The 23,231-nt window shown below is 41.9% G+C and overlaps 1 protein-coding gene and 1 long non-coding RNA gene across 2 annotated transcripts; one reads left to right on the forward strand and one right to left on the reverse strand.

Annotated features, from left to right (window-relative positions):
• The first annotated feature begins 8,984 nt into the window (after nt 1-8,984).
• On the forward strand, nt 8,985-11,277 carry LOC123064789 (uncharacterized). Its single transcript, XR_006430797.1, has 6 exons — nt 8,985-9,151; nt 9,793-9,845; nt 9,944-10,436; nt 10,514-10,715; nt 10,793-10,872; nt 10,954-11,277. It is a non-coding gene; the product is annotated as an uncharacterized lncRNA (long non-coding RNA).
• A 733-nt stretch (nt 11,278-12,010) lies between these two features.
• LOC123068596 (uncharacterized) lies at nt 12,011-21,209 on the reverse strand. The gene is made up of 16 exons (XM_044491206.1): nt 21,023-21,209; nt 20,658-20,733; nt 20,421-20,561; nt 20,200-20,330; nt 19,814-20,089; nt 19,465-19,604; nt 17,924-17,982; nt 17,682-17,759; nt 17,544-17,609; nt 17,408-17,467; nt 17,177-17,296; nt 16,958-17,085; nt 16,595-16,870; nt 16,336-16,466; nt 12,475-12,510; nt 12,011-12,373 (listed from the first exon to the last, which is right to left on the reverse strand). Exons 2-16 carry the CDS (start codon nt 20,722-20,724, stop codon nt 12,271-12,273), a joined length of 1,812 nt encoding a protein of 603 aa, XP_044347141.1. The 5' UTR covers nt 20,725-20,733; nt 21,023-21,209; the 3' UTR covers nt 12,011-12,270.
• Between the last annotated feature and the right edge of the window lie 2,022 nt (nt 21,210-23,231).

A 23,231-nucleotide genomic window follows, 5' to 3' on the forward strand; every position in this document is an offset into this window, starting at 1 on the left:
CTCAGGAACGATGAATCATCATATTTACAAAAAGAAGAGAGATCGAGTTCATACCATCTTTTCTCATCCCAATAAGTCCATCATATATCTTCATTATTGTCTTTCACTTGCACGACCGAACGATGTGTATAATAATAAGAGTGCACGTGCATTGGACTAAGCTGGAATCTGCAAGCATTCAACTCAAGAGAGAGGACAAGTAATATGGGCTCTAAGTTAAATAAACAATCATGCATATAAGAGCCACCAAGCAATTTCAATATAGTCTTCTCGACCCCCAAAAGAAAGAAAATAAAATAAAACTATTTACACGGGAAAGCTCCCAACAAGTAAGAAGAAGAACTAGAAATCTTTTTGGGTTTTCATTTTAATTCCTACTACAAGCAAGGCAATTAAACTAACTAAATTTTTTGGTTTTTTTTCTAAAGGTTTATCAAACACACAAGAAGAAAACTAGAAAAAGAAATTTAAACTAGCATGGATAATACAATGAAAGAGTGTGAGCACCGACGACTAGTGTGTGAACATGAATGTAAAGTCGGTGAGAAATACATACTCCCCCAAGCTTAGGCTTTTGGCCTAAGTTGGTTTAATACCAAGGACCGCCGCTACTCTCCCCGGTGTAGTAGGAGGTGTAATCAGGATACCACTGGCTGGTCATCTCCGTATCCCACTGGATAGATGATGCACGATAAGGGTCCAGCTCAGGTTCAGGTTCTGGAGTAAAAGCTTGGGCTAGATGGTTGTTCACCGCTTCCGGCGTAACAAGGCGATTTTCTGCAAGCAAGTCAAATAACAGAGGTGTAGGCAAAATAATAAACTCAAAGTGTTTCTTATTGAATCTAAGTCTATACAAGAGCATCTTCTCTTCGTTGTGAACAATAAACTTGTGTGCTACCATGCTCTTGTAATCTAAAATGTGAGGAGGTAATTTTGTCTCCTCCTGCTCATGGTGCCTAATGGGTATCTGAAAATATTCAGCGAGGCGTGCAACATAGATGCCTCCAAATATGGGGCCTTTTGTACGATTCAGGGCTAGCCGTTTAGCAATGACGGCACCCATACTAAAAGTATTGTCTCCTAGCAAAGCATGTTGAAGAATAATAATATCTGGAAGCTCAAATTTCCACTATTTCCACGACCAATCAAGCATCTACTAGCAAATATAGCAAAGTAGCGTAAAACAGGGAAGTGTATGCTAGAGACTTTTGCCTCAGAGCCCTTCTTTGGCTCTTCTACAGCAATAGTTTTAACGAAGCCATCCACATCTTCACGATGGGGTTCCTCTAATTCTCCCTCATATGGTATCCTACATACCGCGCAAAAATCACGTAAAGACATTTCTCTGAATTCGTCATATAAATGAAATGATACTGCAGGCAGTGACTTCTTAGGATAATAATAAAAGTTCTGCACGAAAGTATTGGTAAGTAAGATATACTGATCGATTCGGTCGTTCATAAAACCGGTGAGGCCTGCAGTCCCGATTAAAGCATAAAAGTCTTCATGAATTCCAGCTTCTTTCAAGAAATCCTCACACGGCCATTCACATGACCGTACTTCCGCTAAGCGAGGAAGATTATACTTGGGTTTTTCCTTCTCTTTGTCTTGTTTTTCCTTAGAGCTTTGGCTAGAAGAGCCTTTAAAGAGCCTCCTTAACATTTTCTGAAAATTTCTGAAATTTTAGTAACTTCAAAATAAAAGTGAATAAAACTAAACAAGATTGATAGCAACTACTCCTACAAGTGCCTAGAGCCTATATCATGCATTGGAATTGCTTGGGACCTCAAAAATTTAACATGCAAGCTCAAGAACATGGTCACCTATGCAGCAAAAAATTTCAATGAATAAAGCACTAGAACAAAAATTAATTGGACCAATGGACGAGTCACATACCAAGCAACAATCTCCCAAAGCAGTTTTGCAAATGGAGCTTTGAGCTAAGAGATCAAAAATCGCAGCAAAACAAGCTAGAACTCGGGCTTGAGCTGGATGAGGATTTTTTGGGTAGAAGATGAAGCGTGTGGGTGCTGGCATAAGTGGAGGGGAGCCACCAGGGGCCCACGAGACAGGGGGCGCGCCCTACAGGGGGGCGCCCTCCTCTCTCATGGCCTGGTGCTTGGCCCTCCTGCAGTGTTTTCAGTGCCTAAAATCCTCAAATATTACAGAAAAAATCATACTAAATTTGCAGGGCATTTGGAGCACTTTTATTTCCAGGCTATTTTTTTAATGCACGGATAATTCAGAAAACAGACGGATAATACTATTTTTGCTTTATTTATTCTAAATAACAGAAAGTAAAAAGAGGGTACAGAAGGTTGTGCCTTCTAGTTTCATCCATCTCGTGATCATCAAAATGAATCCACTAACAAGGTTGATCAAGTCTTGTTAACAAACTCATTCCGAATAACACGGAACCGGAGAAATTTCGAATAACACTAAGTTACCTCAACGGGGATATGAAAATCCCCAACAATAAGAATATCATACTTTTTCTTGACAGTAGGGAGAGGAAATTCAAAACCTCCAAAAATGATAGTTGGAACTTTTTCAATAGAATTGATGGTATGAACTTGATATTGTTTCCTCGGAAAGTGTACCGTATGCTCATTACCATTAACATGAAAAGTGGCATTGCCTTTGTTGCAATCAATAACAGCCCTTGCAGTATTAAGAAAAGGTCTACCAAGGATAATAGACATACTATCGTCCTCAGGAATATTAAGAATAACAAAGTCCGTTAAGATAGTGACATTTGCAACTACAACAGGCACATCCTCACAAATACCGACAGGTATAGCAGTTGATTTATCAGCCATTTGCAAAGATATTTCAGTAGGTGTCAACTTATTCAATTCAAGTCTACGATATAAAAAGAGAGGCATAACACTAACACCGGCTCCAAGATCACATAAAGCAGTTCTAATATAATTACTTTTAATAGAGCATGGTATAGTTGGTACATCTGGATCTCCAAGTTTCTTTGGTATTCCACCCTTAAAAGTGTAATTAGCAAGCATGGTGGAAATTTCAGCTTCTGGTATCTTTCTTTTATTTGTGATGATATCCTTCATATATTTAGCATAAGGATTTAGTTTAAGCATATCAGTTAAGCGCATACGTAAGAAAATAGGTCTAATCATTTCAGCAAAGCGCTCAAAATCCTCATCATCCTTTGACTTGGATGGTTTAGGAGGAAAGGGCATGGGTTTCTGAACCCATGGTTCTCTTTCTTTACCATGCTTCCTAGCAACAAAATCTCTCTTATCATAACGTTGATTCTTTGATTGTGGGTTATCAAGATCAACAGCAGGTTCAATCTCTACATCATTGTCTTTGCTAGGTTGAGCATCAACATGAACATTATCATTAACATTATCACTAGGTTCATGTTCATCACCTGATTGTGTTTCAGCATCAGAAATAGTCACTGGGATTCTCAGGTGTTTCTACAGTAGGTTCACTAGAAGCATGCAAAGTTCTATCATTTTTCTTTTTCTTCTTTTTAGAGGAACTAGGTGCCTCTAAATTATTTCTCTGAGAATCTTGCTCGATTCTCCTAGGGTGGCCTTTAGGATACAAAGGTTCCTGAGTCATTCTACCAGTTCTAGTAGCCACTCTAACAGCAAAATCATTTTTATTATTCATCAAGCAATTCATTTTGAGCTTTAAGTACTTGCTCAGCTTGAGTAGCAACCATAGAAGCATATTTGCTAACGCGGTGAAGTTCATCTTTAACTCTAGCTAGATTATCACCTACGCGTCCTATCTCGAAAGCATTATTCTTTAACTCTCTACCAACATAAGCATTAAAACTTTCTTGCCTAGCCATAAAGTCATCAAATTCATGTAAGCATGGGCTATGAAATTTAGTAGAGGGTATTTCAACTTTATCATATCTATAGAGAGAATTTACCTTTACTACTTGTGTAGGGTTATCAAGACAATGTGGTTCTTCAGGCGGTAAATTAAGACCATGTATTTCTTCAATAGGAGGTAAATTCTTAACATCTGCAGCTTTAATACCTTTTTCTTTCATTGATTTCTTTGCCTCTTGCATATCTTCAGGACTGAGAAATAAAACACCTCTCTTCTTCGGAGTGGGTTTAGGAATAGGCTCAGGAGTTGGCTCAATTGGTTCAGGAAGAGTCCAATTATTTTCATTAGTCAACATATTATTCAATAGTATTTCAGCTTCGTCGACTGTTCTTTCCCTGAAAACACAACCAGCACAACTATCCAAGTAGTCCTTAGAAGCATCGGTTAGTCCATTATAAAAGATATCAAGTATTTCATTTTTCTTGAGAGGATGATCAGGCAAAGCATTAAGTAACCGGAGAAGCCTCCCCCAAGCTTGTGGGAGACTCTCTTCTTTGATTTGCACAAAATTATATATTTCCCGCAAGGCAGCTTGTTTCTTATGAGCAGGGAAATATTTAGCAGAGAAGTAATAAATCATATCCTGGGGACTAAGCACACAACCAGGAGCAAGAGAATTATACCAAGTCTTAGCATCACCCTTTAATAAGAATGGAAATATCTTAAGGATATATAAGTAGCGAGACTTCTCATCATGAGTAAATAGGGTAGCTATATCATTCAACTTGGTAAGATGTGCCACAACAGTTTCAGATTCAAGGCCATAAAAAGGATCAGATTCAACTAAAGGAATAATATCAGGATCAACAGAGAATTCATAATCCTTATCAGTAACACAAATAGGTGAAGTAGCAAAAGCAGGATCAGGTTTCATTCTAGTATTAAGAGACTGCTGCTTCCATTTAGCTAATAATTTCTTAAGATCATTTCTATCATTGCAAGCGAGAATTTCCATAGTAGCTGTTTCATGCATAACATAACCCTTAGGAACAACAGGTAATACATAATCATTGGGGGGACCTTCATCATCACTATCATCAGTAATAGGATCTTCAGTAATTTCATTCCCCCTAAATCTAGAAAGTTGTTCATCTAGAAATTCACCTAATCGCATAGTAGTATCACGCACAGAAGTAGTTTCATCATGCATGGCAGAGGTGGCATCATCAATAACATGCAACATATCAGAATTCATAGCAGTAGCAGGTTTAGGTGTTGCAAGCTTACTAATAACGGAAGGAGAATCTAGTGCAGAGCTAGATGGCAGTTCCTTACCTCCCCTCGTAGTTGAGGGAAAAATAGTAGTTCGAACGTCTTTCAAGTTCTTCATAGTGATCAACAGATATAAATCCCAAGTGACTCAGAGAATAGAGCTATGCTCCCCGGCAACGGCGCCAGAAATTAGTCTTGATAACCCACAAGTATAGGGGATCGCAACAGCTTTCGAGGGTAGAGTATTCAACCCAAATTTATTGATTCGACACAAGGGGAGCCAAAGAATATTCTTGAGTATTAGCAGTTGAGTTGTCAATTTAACCACACCTGGATAACTTAGTAACTGCAGCAAAGTGTTTAGTAGCAAAATTGGTATGATAGTAATGGTAACGGTAGCAAAAGTAAAGATAAATGTTTTTGGGTTTTTGTAGTAGTTGTAACAGTAGCAACGGAAAAGTAAATAAGCGAAGAACAATATGTGAAAAGCTCGTAGGCAATGGATCAGTGATGGATAATTATGCCAGATGCGATTCCTCATGCAATAGTTATAACATAGGGCGATATAGAACTAGCTCCAATTCATCAATGTAATGTGGGCATGTATTCTGTAAATAGTCATACGTGCTTAAGGAAAAGAACTTGCATGACATCTTTTGTCCTACCCTCCCGTGGCAGCGGGGTCCTTACGGAAACTAAGGGATATTAAGGCCTCCTTTTAATAGAGAACCGGAACAAAGCATTAGCACATAGTGAATACATGAACTCCTCAAACTACGGTCATCACCGAGAAGTATCCTGATTATTGTCACTTCGGGGTTGTCGGATCATAACACATAATAGGTGACTATAGACTTGCAAGATAGGATCAAGAACACACATATATTCATGAAAACATAATAGGTTCAGATCTGAAATCATGGCACTCGGGCCCTAGTGACAAGCATTAAGCATAGCAAAGTCATAGCAATATCAATCTCAGAACATAGTGGATACTAGGGATCAAACCCTAACAAAACTAACTTGATTACATGGTAAATCTCATCCAACCCATCACCGTCCAGCAAGCCTACGACGGAACTACTCACGCACGGCGGTGAGCATCATGAAATTGGTGATGGAGGATGGTTGGTGATGACGACGGCGACGAATCCCCCTCTCCGGAGCCCCGAACGGACTCCAGATCAGCCCTCCCGAGAGAGATTAGGGCTTGGCAGCGGCTCCGTGTCATGAAACGCGATGAAACTTTCTCTCTGATTTTTCTCTCCCCGAGACGGTATATATGGAGTTGGAGTTGAGGTCGGGAGGTGTCCAGGGGGCCCACGAGATAGGAGGGCGCGCCCTAGGGGGGCGCGCCCCCCTGTCTCGTGGACAGCCCGTGGGCCCCCGGCCTTGATTCTTTCGCCAAAAATTCTTATTAATTCTGAAAAGTGCCTCCGTGGATTTCCAGGACATTCCGAGAACTTTTCTTTTCTACACATAAAACAACATCATGGCAGTTCTGCTGAAAACAACGTCAGTCCGGGTTAGTTTCATTCAAATCATGCAAGTTAGAGTCCAAAACAAGGGCAAAAGTGTTTGGAAAAGTAGATACGTTGGAGACGTATCAGGGGGCACCGATGAGTACCTTTGAGTCGTACCCTAGCATCCCATACTTTGGAGTTGTGGAGAAGTCAAAACTCCACCCGTGTTGTCATGGGAGAGACTGTATGCTTGGGAGCCACTGTCAAGCCCTAGGCCGATAGGCCCAATATACCCTAGTTCCTGTTGGTCCGACACATACTTGTAATCGTGTATCACATTTGACATCTATTGTAAGACATATTATCAATCAATCAATCTTCATGATGTGTTCTTCAATGAATTCTTCGTGTATAGTCAAGGCAGGTAGAAAATTCCTATGACATGGGAAAGATATTAACAAGCAAGGTAAAAGATTGTGTGTCTCCCAAAAGAGGTTGGTGGCATGGGAGTCTTGGACTTAATACAACAAAACAGGGCACTCCTAATAAAAATGGTATTCAAATTCTTCAATCACCAGGACATTCCATGGGTGGAACTAATTCGGAAACCTTACTATGATAACCATTTTGTGCCTAAAGAGAATTCAAATGTTGGGTCCTTCTGCGGAAAGACTGTTGCAGACTCTTTCCTGATTTCAAGAGCATGACCCCTATCCAGGTAAATCATGACAACACTGCCCTATTATAGCACGACAAGTGGTATGACAGACCGCTAGAATTCAAATTCCCATAGCTTCACTCTTTTGTCTGATGAGATTATTGTTACAAAAGGCCCATGAAACAACGCAAGAAGACACCTATGACATGTTCCATCCGCTCTTGTCTAGAATGGCAATGGAAGGAGTTTGCACACATTATTTCCAACATGATCTAAATAATTGTCTGGATACTTGGAAATATCATGGCCAAGCTGTTATAAATTACAACATGAAAGTATATAATGAGCTGATTGGAAACCCAGTAAAGTCACTTGAAACATTTCATTTGATTTGGAAATCTTGTTATCTTTCTAAATAGAATTTCTTTTTCTAGCTCCTTATACTGGACATAATAAACACAAGGAAGATGCTAATGAGGAAAAACTTTCATTTGGATTGGTACAGTTGTGTATTATGTGGTGATAATCATATTGAGGACCCTAGGCATCTGTTTTTCAGTTGTGACTTTAGCCAAATTTTTTGGCTATCCATTGGTATGGAGTGGAATACTGACTATATGTTATCAATATGTTGATTGATGGCAAAAGCATAATGAACCCTATATGTTTCAAAGAAATCTTGATCACTAGATGTTGGAGCATATGGAATCGCAGGAATGGGATTATTTTGAAAACCAGCAGCTATGTATGAACCATACGTGCTTTCAAGGATACCTTTCAAATGGTCATGGTGAGAGCCAAACCTAGTTTAAAGGATGACATGCAGGAATAGCTTGATACATTGCAAACTCGTTGTAACAGCTTTGTAACACCCCAACCATTGTAAGTACCCATTATTAATAGAAAATGAGACATAGTAGGGGCCTTCCCTACTGTATTATGGTCAAAAAAAGATGGTACAGCAGCATGAGGTCGCACAGGTCCAACAAGTGGGAGCGCTTACGACTTTGGCGATGAATATGGTTTTGTTTTGGTAATGTGTCAAGTGTTTCAGTAAGCAGATAAACTTGATGTTCCTTTCTTATGATTTTCTTACAATAAGCACATGAAATTGATGTCCCTTCGCTTGTAACAAACAATTTGTGTAATTAAATAAAGTCATCATTAGAAGAAAAAAACTAGTGTGATTTCAATTTAATTTTATCTTTTACTGGTAATTCATGTCCCGTTCGTTGTTTTCCCATTGTACTAGTTTTTTTTTTGTTTTTCTTGGTAATTATCAGAATTTTCTTTTACTGGTAATTATCAGATTTAAGATGCCCTTTGGTGTCTTCTATAAAGAAAAGAGTTACGATGGACAATCATCTGCTCGGTTGCGCGAAGAGTCATGTTTGTAGGTTAACAGGAAGAGTTTCGACATAATATTCTTATCATGCTTCCAAGTTATTTTTATTCATGAAAGAAAAAAGGAATGATTTTTTGAGTAAACCATATGTGAAGGAATTTCAAAAAATGTTAATCCATGACCAATACTAAAAAAATGCATGAAAATTATTTGATGAAAAAATGGTACCTTTTTTTTAGAAAATGCATATATTTGTTTAGGGGAAATAACATGCATATATATGACCAATATTTAAAAAAAAAACATTGATTTCATGGCGCGTTTCCAAAGCCCGGCCCAGCTCGCTTAGTTGGGTTTCACCTTAGGCCTGTTGTTTGCGAAAAGAAAAAAACTCGGCCCTCTCCTGTCCTCTTGACGGCCGCAATTTCTTGATTATTAAAAAAAAAGACTGCCGCAACCGCAATCCCTAGTCCTCCCCCTTCCTCCTCTCTCGTACCACACTCTCACGAGCGCCGCCTCCGCCGCCGCGGCATATCCAGCCTCCTGCGCCGACCTCCCAAGTGTCTACGCTGGATCCGTCGACCCGAAGCACTTGTAAGCAGTTTAAGACTCGAGCCCTCTACTATTGGTTAACGGGTTGCCAAGTCGATTGGGGTTTTTTCAGCCGTGCGTGCTTGCGTCGATTTGCTTTGCTTGCCTCGATGTAGCTGTCCCGTTGCCGCATCCTGTTTTCAGCTGATTTTTGCGTTTTTCAGTCTTCCTATATCATGATGTTACCTACCTGCTGTCTGCTGAGTCTAAAGCCCTGTGACTGTGAGCTTCATGGAGGGGAGCTAAAAACCTAAACTTGTACTGTACAAAGTTTACTAGAAGCAATACAGACCGATCCTGGCCCAGATGGGCTGCGTCCCTAGTGTGGGGGTAGTAATGCTGTATAGTAAGATGGGATTGCAGCAGATTCTCTAGTTCAGTTCTGCTTTCTATCTTGCCTATCGGGCTCAAATGTCTGTGTTATTTTTACAAGTCGAAATGTATATAACCATTTTATAAGTGATGGGTAGAATAAAATTGCTCCTGAAAACGATTAATGATTCCGTGGGTGTCCAGCAAAACTTACAACTGAGTGCTATAGTTGGTTTCTGGCTTTGCTTTGCAAGTTTTATGAATAATTCTTGGTGAGTTAAATCTCATGTGCTTGTCTTTTTTTGTTGTTGTATGTTTTTCTTATCGTGCAGATTCACGTGACGTGTTACAGAATATAAACTAGAAGTGTGTTGCCATGGCTCAGGTGAATGTATTATCCTTTTCTTTATTTTGTGTTCTCTGCTTTAAATCAATTTTTCTGACATCAAAGCTAATGTCTAATACCTGGTTGTTATGTTTTAGGATGCTGTCGCTCTTAATGGACTGAATTACGAGAGTCATATGCAGTTTAGGAGGTCCGTCGTACCGATTCTTATATATCGTCGTCAACAGAAAGAGGAACAGGAACATGAAGGAGAAGAGGAACAGGAACCAGAGCCGGAACCAGAACCGGAACAGGCAAATCCAAATGACCCAATTTCTGTTGTTCCGGGCATAGTCACTGTCGCTGGTGAGACATTTTGCCACATCATAGCAAATAAGAGATTGCTTTTTACCCGTCGTCGAGGCAGGTATAGATTTGAAATTGCTTTCCCCAACATGAACTTAGACCTTGACAACCTCAATGTGGAAAGACATGGCTTGTTGGCTGCTTTCTACTGCCCTGTTCCTGCTGGAATTGTAGATGCCGTGCATTTCAGCAATCAAACTGCACAGAACCAAAAACTTAAGATGTATGGATATCAGATTAGTGCATCAGGACAAGTACAAAGGGATCTAATAATGGCTATCTGACGTAAGTTCTTTGTACGATGTTATTGAGTTGCTAATGTTTTTTGCTTTGTTTTTATCCTAATATATCTACGTACATAGTCACATAGGGAACCGTGTGGGGCAAGAATACATCGGACATGATTGTACTCCTTCAAAGTTATCGCTAAGTGGGTCACCCATTTTTAATGAGGAAAGACAGCTCGTTGGTATATCATACGCGGATTTTGGTATAACCAAGGCCTTGAATGTGGAGAATATAGCTTCCATGCTTTCAGAGTTTTATGATGGAATGGAGAACTGGGTATTGTATTTTGTTGTATCAATTTAATGTGATGTTATTATGCTTTCTATGCTTATTTCTTTTATGTTTTGTTTCAGCCTATGTCAGATATCTTACAACGTATCAGAGATGTTGGTGAACATCAATTTGTTCCGCCTGCGGATCATATGACTTGATGGTAGGCATAGCATTCTCATTCCAGTATGCATAATCTCTGCCCATTGACTTACTTTGACATTGTCTGATCATCATCTTGTAGGGCCTTAGTGTGAACTTGAAGGAAGGAAGTTAGAACATTGGTTTTGTTTTCGTTGTTTACTCGGTTTGTTACCTAGCTTTAGCTTCTCATTGACTGTTCCAAGTAGTCTACATGTGCAAACACTGTATGTGCCATTTGGTTGGTGGTGTTTCCCTGCACGCAACAGAACATTCTCTTCAGTCTGTAACTCTGTGTGCCTGTTGTGATCCAATCTGACGAAGTAGCTTACATTTGAGATCCAGTCTGATGAGTAGTGTGACAATGCGATGTCTTGTTATTGTGAACTGAGATTATCCAAATCCAATCAAGTTTTGATGTGATCCACAGGGTTTCCTTTTCCTTTTGATTCATTGTTGGTTTTGTGGTGGTTTCTTTTCCTATTTACTTGTATATCTGAATTCTCTGGAGATTGTGTTGGTGCTGCTGCAAGAGGACACTAAGATATAATCTACTGTGCAAGATTTTTATTGTCCTTTTAGACTAGGAAAAACATGATAAATTCTTATCTTTGTGATGGGTACCATATATTATTAAAAAGAAGATCAAAAATAGGCATACACATGGGACACACTTGTCTATATTTAGGTAGGCATGTTGAGCTCACTTGGGAAAAACCATTGCCTAAGTGCTAAACCAGTGCTCTGGGTCGCAATATCTGATATCATCCTCATAGATGCTGAATAAGTGGTGAAAACTGAGATGATGTTATTGCTGAAATGCATGTTACTCCCTATGTTATCAGACCTGAGTACGAAGCAAACGCTAATTTCAATCTTCAGGGGCGGTACCCCTGGTACCATTCTCATTGAAAGCAACACTAGTAGGATTATAAATAACTAATCCAAGTGGCATCGAACCTCACACAGGGCACAATCTATTCGACAGGGTGTCGCGTTAAAGGCAAGAGGCGCTGATTTTTTGAGTTTGCGCCAAAGTGCTGTGCCTTTGGATGGAGCCTATCTGCATCCATGTTGATCAAAGTAGAATGGAACTACTTTCAGGACAATGCAGGGCCATCTGCAGGCACCATCTTGCCAGGAGCGATATGTCCTAGTCGTTGTGTCAGAATTGTATCGACATTTCTTATGACAAGTGTTAATGAATTTACAGACATAAAACACAGTTTTATCAGCCTGAACCGAACCCATCTCTTAATAGACCTAGTTTGGCCTTAGTACAAGTCCATTACATAAAGAGGCATGCGTACACTAGTATTTCAGGGTTCAAATTAAGTTACAGAACAATTCATACTTGCTATACAGGGCCGGCAGCTTGAGGGCAAGATAGAAAGCATTCATCGAGATACAGTTCATCACATTAGTATTGTTCCCGCTGGTACTTAAGTTCTTCCTCCAGATCTACTTCTTCCTCAAGCTTGTGCCATGTCGGATAGCACCAAAACGGCTTAGGCACGGGCCATCTGTTAAGAGTAACACATGGATAAGCTGCTGAATAATACTCCTTGTTTGGAGTATATATCTAGCAAAAGGTCTTATTGAATGCGTAATAAATAAACAATACCTGTTTAGGCTATGATCATCGTTGACAGCAACAAACCTACAAACAGACCGAAAATAGTTTTAACATACAAGAACATGTTAAATAGCTAAACAAACACACACACGCGCGAGAGAGAGATCAAAACCATTGCAACATCAGTTTACTGCTACATATGTCTGAACATTAAGAGGCGAAACGGTTCAACCGCAAAAGATTAGACTTGAAAACTGGCACGAGTTCAAAATAAAAAGTAACCTCAAAACAACAACCAAAACTGACCAAGATTTTGCCACTATAATTCCAGGTTAGAGTGATGCTATGAGACATAGGATACAATACCTCAACAGTCACGCAATCACAGGATGGTCTTACCGTATGTTATTTATCTTATTATGCACAAGAGTTCTATTCCAGGTTATAGTTAATGTGATCAGTTATAGAAGATCAAAATGATAACAGATGTCCTATCGAGGCAAGTAAACTTTCAAGCTTGAATATTATGCACATGAAAGACGTTTGCATACAACAACAACAACAACAACAACAACAACAAAGCCTTTAGTCCCAAGCAAGTTGGGGTAGGCTAGAGGTGAAACCCATAAGATCTCGCAACCAACTCATGGCTCTGGCACATGGATAGCAAGCTTCCATGCACCCCTGTCCATAGCTAGCTCTTCGGTGATACCCCAATCCTTCAGGTCTCTCTTAACGGACTCCTCCCATGTCAAATTCGGTCTACCCCGCCCTCTCTTGACATTCTCCGCACGCTTTAGCCATCCGCTATGCACTGGAGCTTCTGGAGGCCTGCGCTGGATATGCCCAAACCATCTCAGACGATGTTGGACAAGCTTCTCTTCAATTGGTGCTACCCCAACTCTATCTCGTATATCATCATTCCGGACTCGATCCTTCCTCGTGTGGCCACACATCCATCTCAACATACGCATCTCCGCCACACCTAACTGTTGAACATGTCGCCTTTTAGTCGGCCAACACTCAGCGCCATACAACATTGCGGGTCGAACCGCCGTCCTGTAGAACTTGCCTTTTAGCTTTTGTGGCACTCTCTTGTCACAGAGAATGCCAGAAGCTTGGCGCCACTTCATCCATCCGGCTTTGATCCGATGGTTCACATCTTCATCAATACCCCCATCCTCCTGCAGCATTGACCCCAAATACCGAAAGGTGTCCTTCCGAGGTACCACCTGACCATCAAGGCTAACCTCCTCCTCCTCACACCTAGTAGTACTGAAACCGCACATCATGTACTCGGTTTTAGTCCTACTAAGCCTAAACCCTTTCGATTCCAAGGTTTGTCTCCATAACTCTAACTTCCTATTTACCCCCGCCCGACTATCGTCAACTAGCACCACATCATCCGCAAAGAGCATACACCATGGGATATCTCCTTGTATATCCCTTGTGACCTCATCCATCACCAATGCAAAAAGATAAGGGCTCAAAGTTGACCCCTGATGCAGTCCTATCTTAATCGGGAAGTCATCAGTGTCGACATCACTTGTTCGAACACTTGTCACAACATTATCGTACATGTCCTTGATGAGGGTAATGTACTTTGCTGGGACTTTGTGTTTCTCCAAGGCCCACCACATGACATTCCGCGGTATCTTATCATAGGCCTTCTCCAAGTCAATGAACACCATATGCAAGTCCTTCTTTTGCTCCCTATATCTCTCCATACGCTGTCGTACCAAGAAAATGGCTTCCATGGTCGACCTCCCAGGCATGAAACCAAACTGGTTTTTGGTCACGCTTGTCATTCTTCTTAAGCGGTGCTCAATGACTCTCTCCCATAGCTTCATTGTATGGCTCATCAGCTTAATTCCACGGTAATTAGTACAACTCTGAACATCCCCCTTGTTCTTGAAGATTGGTACTAATATACTCCGTCTCCATTCTTCTGGCATCTTGTTTGCCCGAAAAATGAGATTGAAAAGCCTGGTTAGCCATACTATCGCTATGTCCCCGAGACCTTTCCACACCTCAATGGGGATACAATCCGGGCCCATCGCCTTGCCTCCCTTCATCCTTTTTAAAGCCTCCTTCACCTCAGACTCCTGGATTCGACGCACAAAACGCATGCTGGTCTCATCAAAAGAGTCGTCCAGTTCAATGGTAGAGCTTTCATTCTCCCCATTGAACAGCTTGTCGAAGTACTCCCGCCATCTATGCTTAATCTCCTCGTCCTTCACCAAGAGTTGGCCTGCTCCGTCCTTGATGCATTTGACTTGGCCAATATCCCTCGTCTTCCTCTCTCGGATCTTGGCCATCTTATAGATGTCCCTTCCGCCTTCCTTCGTGCCTAACCGTTGGTAGAGGTCCTCATACGCCCGACCCCTTGCTTCACCAACAGCTCGCTTTGCGGCCTTCTTCGCCATCTTGTACTTCTCTATGTTGTGTGCACTCCTATCCAGGTATAAGCGTCTAAAGCAATCTTTCTTCTCTTTAATCGCCTTCTGGACATCATCATTCCACCACCAGGTATCCTTATCTTCGCTTCTCCTTCCCCTGGACACTCCAAACTCCTCTGAGGCCACCTTACGAATGCAAGTCGCCATCTTCATCCACACATTGTCCGCATCCCCTCCTTCCTCCCAAGGGCCCTCCTTAATGACCCTCTCCTTGAACGCCTGAGCTACCTCCCCCTTGAGCTTCCACCACTTCGTTCTAGCGACTTTAGCCCGCTTATCCCGCTGGACACGAATCCGAAAGCGGAAGTCAGCAACCACCAGCTTATGCTGGGGTACAACACTCTCTCCAGGTATCACCTTACAGTCTAGGCACGCACGCCTATGTTCCCTTCTCGAGAGGATGAAATCAATCTGGCTAGAGTGTTGGCCACTACTAAAAGTCACCAGATGTGATTCTCTCTTTCTAAAGAGGGTGTTGGCTACAATCATGTTGTAGGCTAGAGCAAAGCTTAAGACATCGTCTCCTTGATTCCTGATGCCATAGCCAAAGCCCCCATGCGCCCCTTCAAAACCTGTGTTAGATGTACCCACGTGGCCATTGAGATCTCCTCCTATGAAGAGCTTCTCACCAATCGGTACACTCCTAACCATGTCTTCCAGGCCTTCCCAGAACTCCCTCTTGGTGTTCTCATTGTGGCCTATACGCGCTGATAACATTGAGAACCAAGTCCTCAACTACCAGCTTGACCAGGATAATCCGATCCCCACGTCTCTTGACGTCTACCACTCCATACTTGAGGCTCTTGTTGATCAAGATGCCTACGCCATTTCTGTTTGCAGTCGTCCCCGTGTACCATAGCTTGAAGCCGGTATCCTCCACCTCCTTCGCCTTCTGTCCTCTCCATTTGGTTTCTTGGACGCAAAGGATATCAACACCTCTCCTCACCGCTGCATCAACTAGCTCCCGAAGCTTCCCTGTCAGAGACCCTACGTTCCAGCTACCTAAGCGAATCCTCCTAGGCTCGGCTAGCTTCCTTACGCTTCGCACTCGTCGAGTCAAATGCGAAGACCCTTGCTCATTTTCCACTACATCCGGGCGCCGATGTAGCGCGCCACTAAGGATGCAACGACCCGATCCTCGCTCACTTGCCACCGTATCCGGATCAAGATACGGCGCGCCACCTGGGGGGTGACGGCCCGGCCCTTGCCCATTTTCCACCACACCCGGGTTCCGATGTGGCGCGTCGTTGAGAGGGTTACGCCCCAACGAAAATCTTTTGGGTTTCATCTCCATAAGAGTGGCTGAGTTTTTACGTTGGCTCGCCAAGCCTATCACAACCCTCCTCCTTTACCCGGGCTTGGGACCGGCTATGTTGAGACAACATAGGCGGAGTTACATGAAAGACGTTTGCATACTGTGCACAAAATTACATAAATATAGGAAGCGTACCCTTGTGCATCAAAATTCTTCAAGACTTCTACAATTATATTCACTGGTACGTATGGAGTTTCTTCCAAGCCATAGAAGTTCATGCCAATTAAATTTCCATCAAAATCAATAAGAGGCCCTCCAATCCCAGCCTAGCACAAAAACATAAGTAACAAAGAGGAAAAGACAGTATTTGTAAGCCATAAAAGATGTGGTGATGGATTTAATTACTCGTTCTGATGCAACTATTTATTTCCACCATACGAAAAAAAACACGTACCTTGGTGATTTTACAAGTGGAGATCTTAAGCTCTTTGCAATCAAGCTTACTTGGTTTGTCGATCACTATCCCACTTGTGGCCATGAATTTACCCGATTTGTAGCCACGCCCTACAGCTACTACCTTCATCTGAGGCTTAATTTGCATCTGATCGTCGATTTGTGCTGTCCGAGAACAGCAGAAACCCATGATGTGGACGACAACAATGTTATAATGTAAACTGTAATGTTGCAATGTCCCTGTGGTACGTCGATTATCTGGAAGGCACACTACAATCTGCAATAAATGATACGGTGAGACTAAACCAGTGTTATAATGAATAAATAAAGAGGGTAATTAAACAATTATTAGCAGAGTAACAACCTTCAGGTTATCAGCAACAGTGTTTTCATCATCAGAAGTCCTAACCAAACTTGCAGAGGTTAGAACTCTTGTGGTGGACCCATTGCAGTCTATGAATACGCCCGTGCAAGCAAAACACCTTTTTCTTCCTACAAGAGTAATGATTCACATAATTTAGTGATGAAATTGAGAAGAGAATACCGAAAGTAAACGAGCTTATAGTGAATAAAATAAAATTACCAATGAATGAAGCCAATGTGACAACACTTTGAGACATATATGAATTAACGCTTCTTTCGAGTTCGCTCCAGATATCTTCACTAAATTCCTCTTCAAAATTATTAAGCAACCGCATGCCCGCTGACCACAGCAATAAAGGTTCAGTAGGTAAGGGGTGTTGGAGAGACCAGCCAGATGTCAGATGTTCAACAGAATGAGTAATAAATATAAAAAAGACACAAAGGAACTCACTATCGTCCCAAACCGGGAATGGATAACCACTGGACCTCAGCTCTTTTTTTGTAGCATCAGCTGAATTTTAACATAGTAAAGTGATTGATGACCCCATGTACAATGATGATCAGGAAAACTGAAAGCAATGACTCACCAGAATCAAGATATCTCGGCCACCGAGTACATAAGAACGCCCACTTTGATAATCTATCCACGAGTCCTGGTACCACAGGGGTGAAACAATTAATGACTGTGACCAATGATCAATAATTAACACTGAAAGTGACCCAACCTGGATGACATTCTGGATCACAGAGAGTACATATGGAAGGTTTCTGATCCTTAGTTTTCTCTCCTCCCTTTGAGCTGTCTAAAATGGAGAAGATTAGGGAAAGGAAATAAGCAGAGTTTAGAAAACCGAAAAGTGGTATGAAGGGGAGTATATTCTCATATAGCATGGTAGTGATGAATTGCCTGACGAAGTGATGACTGTGCACAATTTAGCAATCTGAAGGAGTGAAGTTCTTTTCTCACCTTGTGAATCAGACTTGTGAGGTCTGGGAAATTTTCTGATTGTATTTTTACTTGTAGCCCTGCAGCAGAATGTGATAAACTCATCGGTGTAATAGAGAAATCCGCAAAAGTATGAGATTGGAGTTATGTATGCATGAATCTCAAACAGCTACATACACTTAAATGTCAAAAGGGGGCAAATTAGAGATTGGAGTCAGATTGCACTAAATAACAACACAATGGGGAAAATCCTAAAGCCTAAATATTTCGACGAAAAAACGATAAAATGGAGAAAATATTATACCATACCTACCGGGAACTTTGACTACCTTATCATTTAAACAAGTACAATAACTTTAACATGGACACCAGAGTCCCAATTGAGTACAGGGCAACTGCGAGACATGCTGACAAGACATGTGGTATGGATATGTGTCAAGGTCACTGCAACTTATCCAGCCACAGATGTCACAAACAACCAATTTGATATCAAGGGGGATGTTCTCAAATGCAGGTCAGCTACGAGATGCAAGTATACTCTAGAAGATACAAAAAACATCAAAACAGCTCATGACTGGCACAAGCTAACGCATTTCAAAAATGGTTTGACATTCAACATGATTGATACTCATGTTTCAATTTCAAATATGCTACCACCCAACCTCGGCTACTGATGTAAGGAATTGTTGTTAGGTACTTTTCATTCATTTTGTATCTCTACTGATGATGTGTGGTCAGCTTCCTGGAAATTCCAGGTTGAACAATAAATTCACAACAAGCGGAACAGATGGCCTACGGTCATCCAGGAATTGTTTCAGTTAGACTAGTTGTTTGCCGAAGGACAGGCCTGATGCAATAGTTAGTACTCCCCCACTTGTGGCAAGAGGTCCTGGTTCAACACGAACTCTCTACATTGCACTGTGCAGGGGCAAGGCTTGCCTTGTATAATCCTTCCCCAGACCCCACCTGGTGTGGGAGCTTCTAGCACTGTGTCTGTCCTTTGAGACTAGTTGTTTGTTGTTAATCATTATCCAGAATAGAGTGTGCTCAGCGAAGTTTATTGGCAATCAGGCCAGGCGTTGAGTGTATAGCACTAATTTCTCTTCTAATAGTTCTCATTCGCTCAGTGTTACAGTAATTGAGCATTTTAGGCTCCTCACTACATACCAATTTATGACCATGCTTTAACTGCTCTTAGCCTTGTACAACACATGTTGTAAATTAAACAATGTGATTTCATAGTCAATGCAAAATGCCTGCACATTTTTTGAGAATGCAAATAGCCTTAAACAATGCTTTGTCAATAAAAAATTAACAGCTCAACGACGTGAGAGATTTGTATAATGCCTGTTGTTAGCTGCAGTATGACGTAAGCCACTATTGTATTAAGTGCAATCTTGGTTAAGCTTTCCACCATTATTATTTTTCCTAAGCATGTGTAACCCATGTGCACAAAAACTAATAAGATCAAGCAGGAGAGAGTAATCAAGGGTAAAAAAGAGGAAGAGATATATAAGCCAGACAGAGAATCTTTGGCTCATAAGTAAGTATGGAGGACATACCACCATGGAATTATTTTGCTGAACTGCGACAGGAGTTCAAGAATTGTATTCCTTGGTAGGAATGGAGTCTCTTTCTCATCATAAAAGTTCATCCCAACGACATTCCCATTAAAATCAACAAGGGGCCCTCCAACTCCAGTCTATGAAAAGAATAATGTGACACTCAGCCAAGCACAAGAATTTAGGGATGCTGAACAAAGCTTGTATAATTGAAAAACAGGACTGATCTTTTGTGCCCTCAAAAAATTGTTCAAGTGCATATAATGACAAAATTAAACCACCCATATAATGACACAATTTCATTTATTTATTTTCGCTATGTACAGAAAGTGAGGAATCAACAGTGCACCATAGTAATTTCACATGTGGAGATGGCAAGCTCCTCGCGGTAAGCTCCTCTTGGATTGTCAGTCAACATCCCAGCTGTGGCCATTAATTTTCCTGAGTTGAAGCAACGCCCTACAGCAACTACTTTACTCTGAGACTCAATTTGCTGCTGATGATCTAGACATGCAACTTGAAGAGAATGATAGCGAATGATGTTGATAACAGCGACATTGTGTTTCAAATCATAGAATTGCAACCATCCCGATTCAATTTTGTTATCTGGAAGGCGCACTTCAATCTGAAATGATAAAGCAAGACAACAAGTATACGCCCTGGTTAGCAGAATGGTTACCATGATGTTAAATAAGCAAGCAATAGTGTAAAACAGAAACAAATTGGAGTACCAACCCTCATGTCGTGAAAGATCTTGCTGTTGTCATCAATAGATCTAACCAAACTTAATGAAGTCAGAAAACTTGTAGTTTTTGGAGTGTTCACGGTAATTATGCCGGTGCATGCAAAAAACAGTTTATTATTTCCTGCACAAGATTGTATTTCCAAATTCTCAATCATGAACTACCAACGAAGAGTTGTGGATAAAAAGACATAAAGCTAATGTTTGTAATCACCATCATCGAATGAAGCAATCGATACAACAGTGCCTGCTAAGTTCGAGGCGACTTCTTTACTGAGTTCCGTCCACACACCTTGACCAGAATCACTTAAGCTGCCAAATTCCTCTTCAAAAGGATTATCCGGAAGCGAATTACCTAGTTAGGGAAGCATACAACACAATCTGGATGAAGCTGTATACATGGTACGCGCGGAAGGAGGGATAAATAGCGAGATTGAAACCAGTGGCTCACCTTGGCTACTTGTGGAAGCTTTTTGTTTTTTAGTCTGGCTTCTGGTGCGAACTCCTTCTCGCTTCATATCTCCAGCCTAGAGGAGAAAGAACAAATTAAGAGAGCATATTTCCTCCATCGTAATTAAGAAAAAAATTACGATCAAAGCAGAGTTTTATTGCATCAAAGCAGAGTTTTGGTTCCAATCATCCAATTCCAACACCGTAATAAAGGAAATAAAAGGTGGAGCGTGGCCGAGCCAAACTTCAGAAAAGTTGCTGGCTCTAGCAAACGTGGATCTAAAATGCGAGAAATTGTGAACGCCATCCGCGAATTGAGGGGAGGGGAGGGGGTTCAGCTAATCACTGGGTGAAAGAAGCTCGTACCACAAAATAAAATGCCGAGAAACCGCGGCTGGGTTGGGACAGCGGTGAGGAACGGCGGCGGCGGCGGCGGCGGCGGCGGCGGCGAAACGCCTGGGGGTGGGGAGTGGAGGCGTCAGACCTAGGGCACGCGGTGGTATCTCAGGAAGGGAGGGGGCTCGGGAAAGGAAAAGGAGGAAAAGAAGGACGGAACGGGACGGTCGGAGACGATGATCACTTTTCTTTTTCCTGAAAAAAAACTTTCCTTCAACTCTCTCTCTCAAAAAAAAAGTCCTGATAACGCCCACATTTTTTTTAGGTGAAACTAGGGACTTTATTCAAAGTTCAAAACAGGAGGAATACAAATGATGTCCGGTAGGATCCCTAGCCACATGTGGCGACCCGACGGGAGCGACGACGCAGCCTTAGCCAGAGCATGCGCTTCAAAGTTTGACTCCCTACTCTCAAAACAGAAACTAATTTTAACAAAATCAACCATCCTTTCATTAATCTCTCTAAGCAAAAAAGCATACGAGGAACTAGAGCCTCGTTTGATATCCGTAACGACTTGCATGCAGTCCGATGCAACTATCGCATGTGATATGTTGAGATCCCTTGCCAGAACCAGACCTTCATTGCATGCGTGGGCTTCTAAGCTTGGTGCATCAACCAGTCCATCAAGAACAATTGCCGAGGCGCCCAAATAATTTCCAAGTCCATCTTTGCAGACTGCCGCCGCCGCTCCTGTGGTTCCTCTACGAGATATTGCGCCATCCACATTTACCTTCACACACGCCCCATCAATAGGTGGCCGCCATCTTCCTGGCATCCGCTGAACAGCCGGACTCGGGGCTGTCGTTCTTCCAAGATTTGCCACTTCAAGTTCATCGAGATATCGATTAGCGAAACTGAATGTTGATAATGGACTGTGGAACTCATCGTCATGGATAGCTTTCCGCCTAGCCCACCATATAGCCCACATCATAACTAGGATCCTTGCTAGATCATGCTGATTTGTGGTCTCAAACAGCCAGAAGATCCATAGCTTCGCATTCTCGGTTTTGTTAGATAACATATGCTCAAGGACATCTTCATCACATAGAGCCCAAACACATCTTGCCATGCGACAATCGAACAACGAATGCCGCCAAGAGTCCACTTCTTCATTCAAATGGAACATGCTGGTGAGTCTGCCATCTTCCTACTATGGCGCACCGTCCCCGTTGGCAGTGACATCTGGGCCAATCTCCATACAAATACTCTGACCTTTGATGGGATTTTCATTTTCCAAATCTTCGTCCATGATCTCCTCTCAGCCTCCTTGTTAGAGTTGCTCGCGCGGTGTTCAAGCCACTCCTCTCGCTGATGTTTAATGCCTGAAATCATCTTATAAGCAGAACGAACAGAAAACACTCCCCTCTTATCATAGTGCCATGCCCAAAAATCTTGTTGTACTCGGAAGCTGAGTGGGATACTCATAATGACATCAACATCAGGCTTCACAAAATGCTGCATAAGAATTGGCCTATTCCATGTCCTCGTTGTTGGATCGATAAGCTCCGAGACAGTTTGAGGAGGATCAGGGGAGGTCGAACACATAGGTTTTAACATGTAATCCCTCGGCAACCGGTTCTCATGCCAAATACTTGTGTTCTCCCCCGAGCCGATCCTCTTAATTAAGCCCAAAGCTAGCACATCTCGTCCTTCTATCAATGATCGCCATACCTGGGAGGGATGAGCTCCCAAGGTCGCCTCCAGAATAGATCCATCTGGGAAATATCTCGCCTTCAGTACTCTCGCACTTAGAGAGTTTGGCTCTTGAAGAATCCTCCACACCTGGCGTGCTAGTAGGGCTAGGTTAAAAAGTTCAATATCGCGAAAACCCATTCCTCCCATGAATTTTGGTTTACACATTGTTTCCCATGAAACCCAAGCCGGCTTCCTCTACCCTTGCTTGCTGCCCCACCAGAACTTCCTTAGAAAACCATTTATGTGCTCACATAGACCCCGCGGTAACTTGAAGCACGACATAGAGTAAGTTGGTATTGCTTGCGCGACTGATTTAATAAGGACTTCCTTCCCTCCCGCAGACAAGCACTTCTCCATCCAACCTTGAACATGCTTCCAGATTCGGTCCTTGAGATATTTAAAGCATCCTTCCTTGGCTCTACCAACATCACTTGGTAAGCGCAAGTATTTGTCCGACAGCGCCTCATTATGAACGTCGAGAACG

This window comes from Triticum aestivum, chromosome 3B (genome assembly GCF_018294505.1).
Source record: "Triticum aestivum cultivar Chinese Spring chromosome 3B, IWGSC CS RefSeq v2.1, whole genome shotgun sequence".
NCBI lineage: Eukaryota > Viridiplantae > Streptophyta > Magnoliopsida > Poales > Poaceae > Triticum > Triticum aestivum.

What these genes read in the sequence shown, in the direction of transcription:
- LOC123068596 (XM_044491206.1), bottom strand. Translation starts at nt 20,724, where the DNA reads ATGAAGCGAGAAGGAGTTCGCACCAGAAGCCAGACTAAAAAACAAAAA. An exon ending in GCCGAGATATCTTGATTCTG is followed by an intron (nt 17,468 to 17,543) that starts GTGAGTCATTGC and finishes GTTAAAATTCAG; the next exon opens with CTGATGCTACAAAAAAAGAG. An exon ending in CTGTTGCTGATAACCTGAAG is followed by an intron (nt 16,871 to 16,957) that starts GTTGTTACTCTG and finishes CATTTATTGCAG; the next exon opens with ATTGTAGTGTGCCTTCCAGA.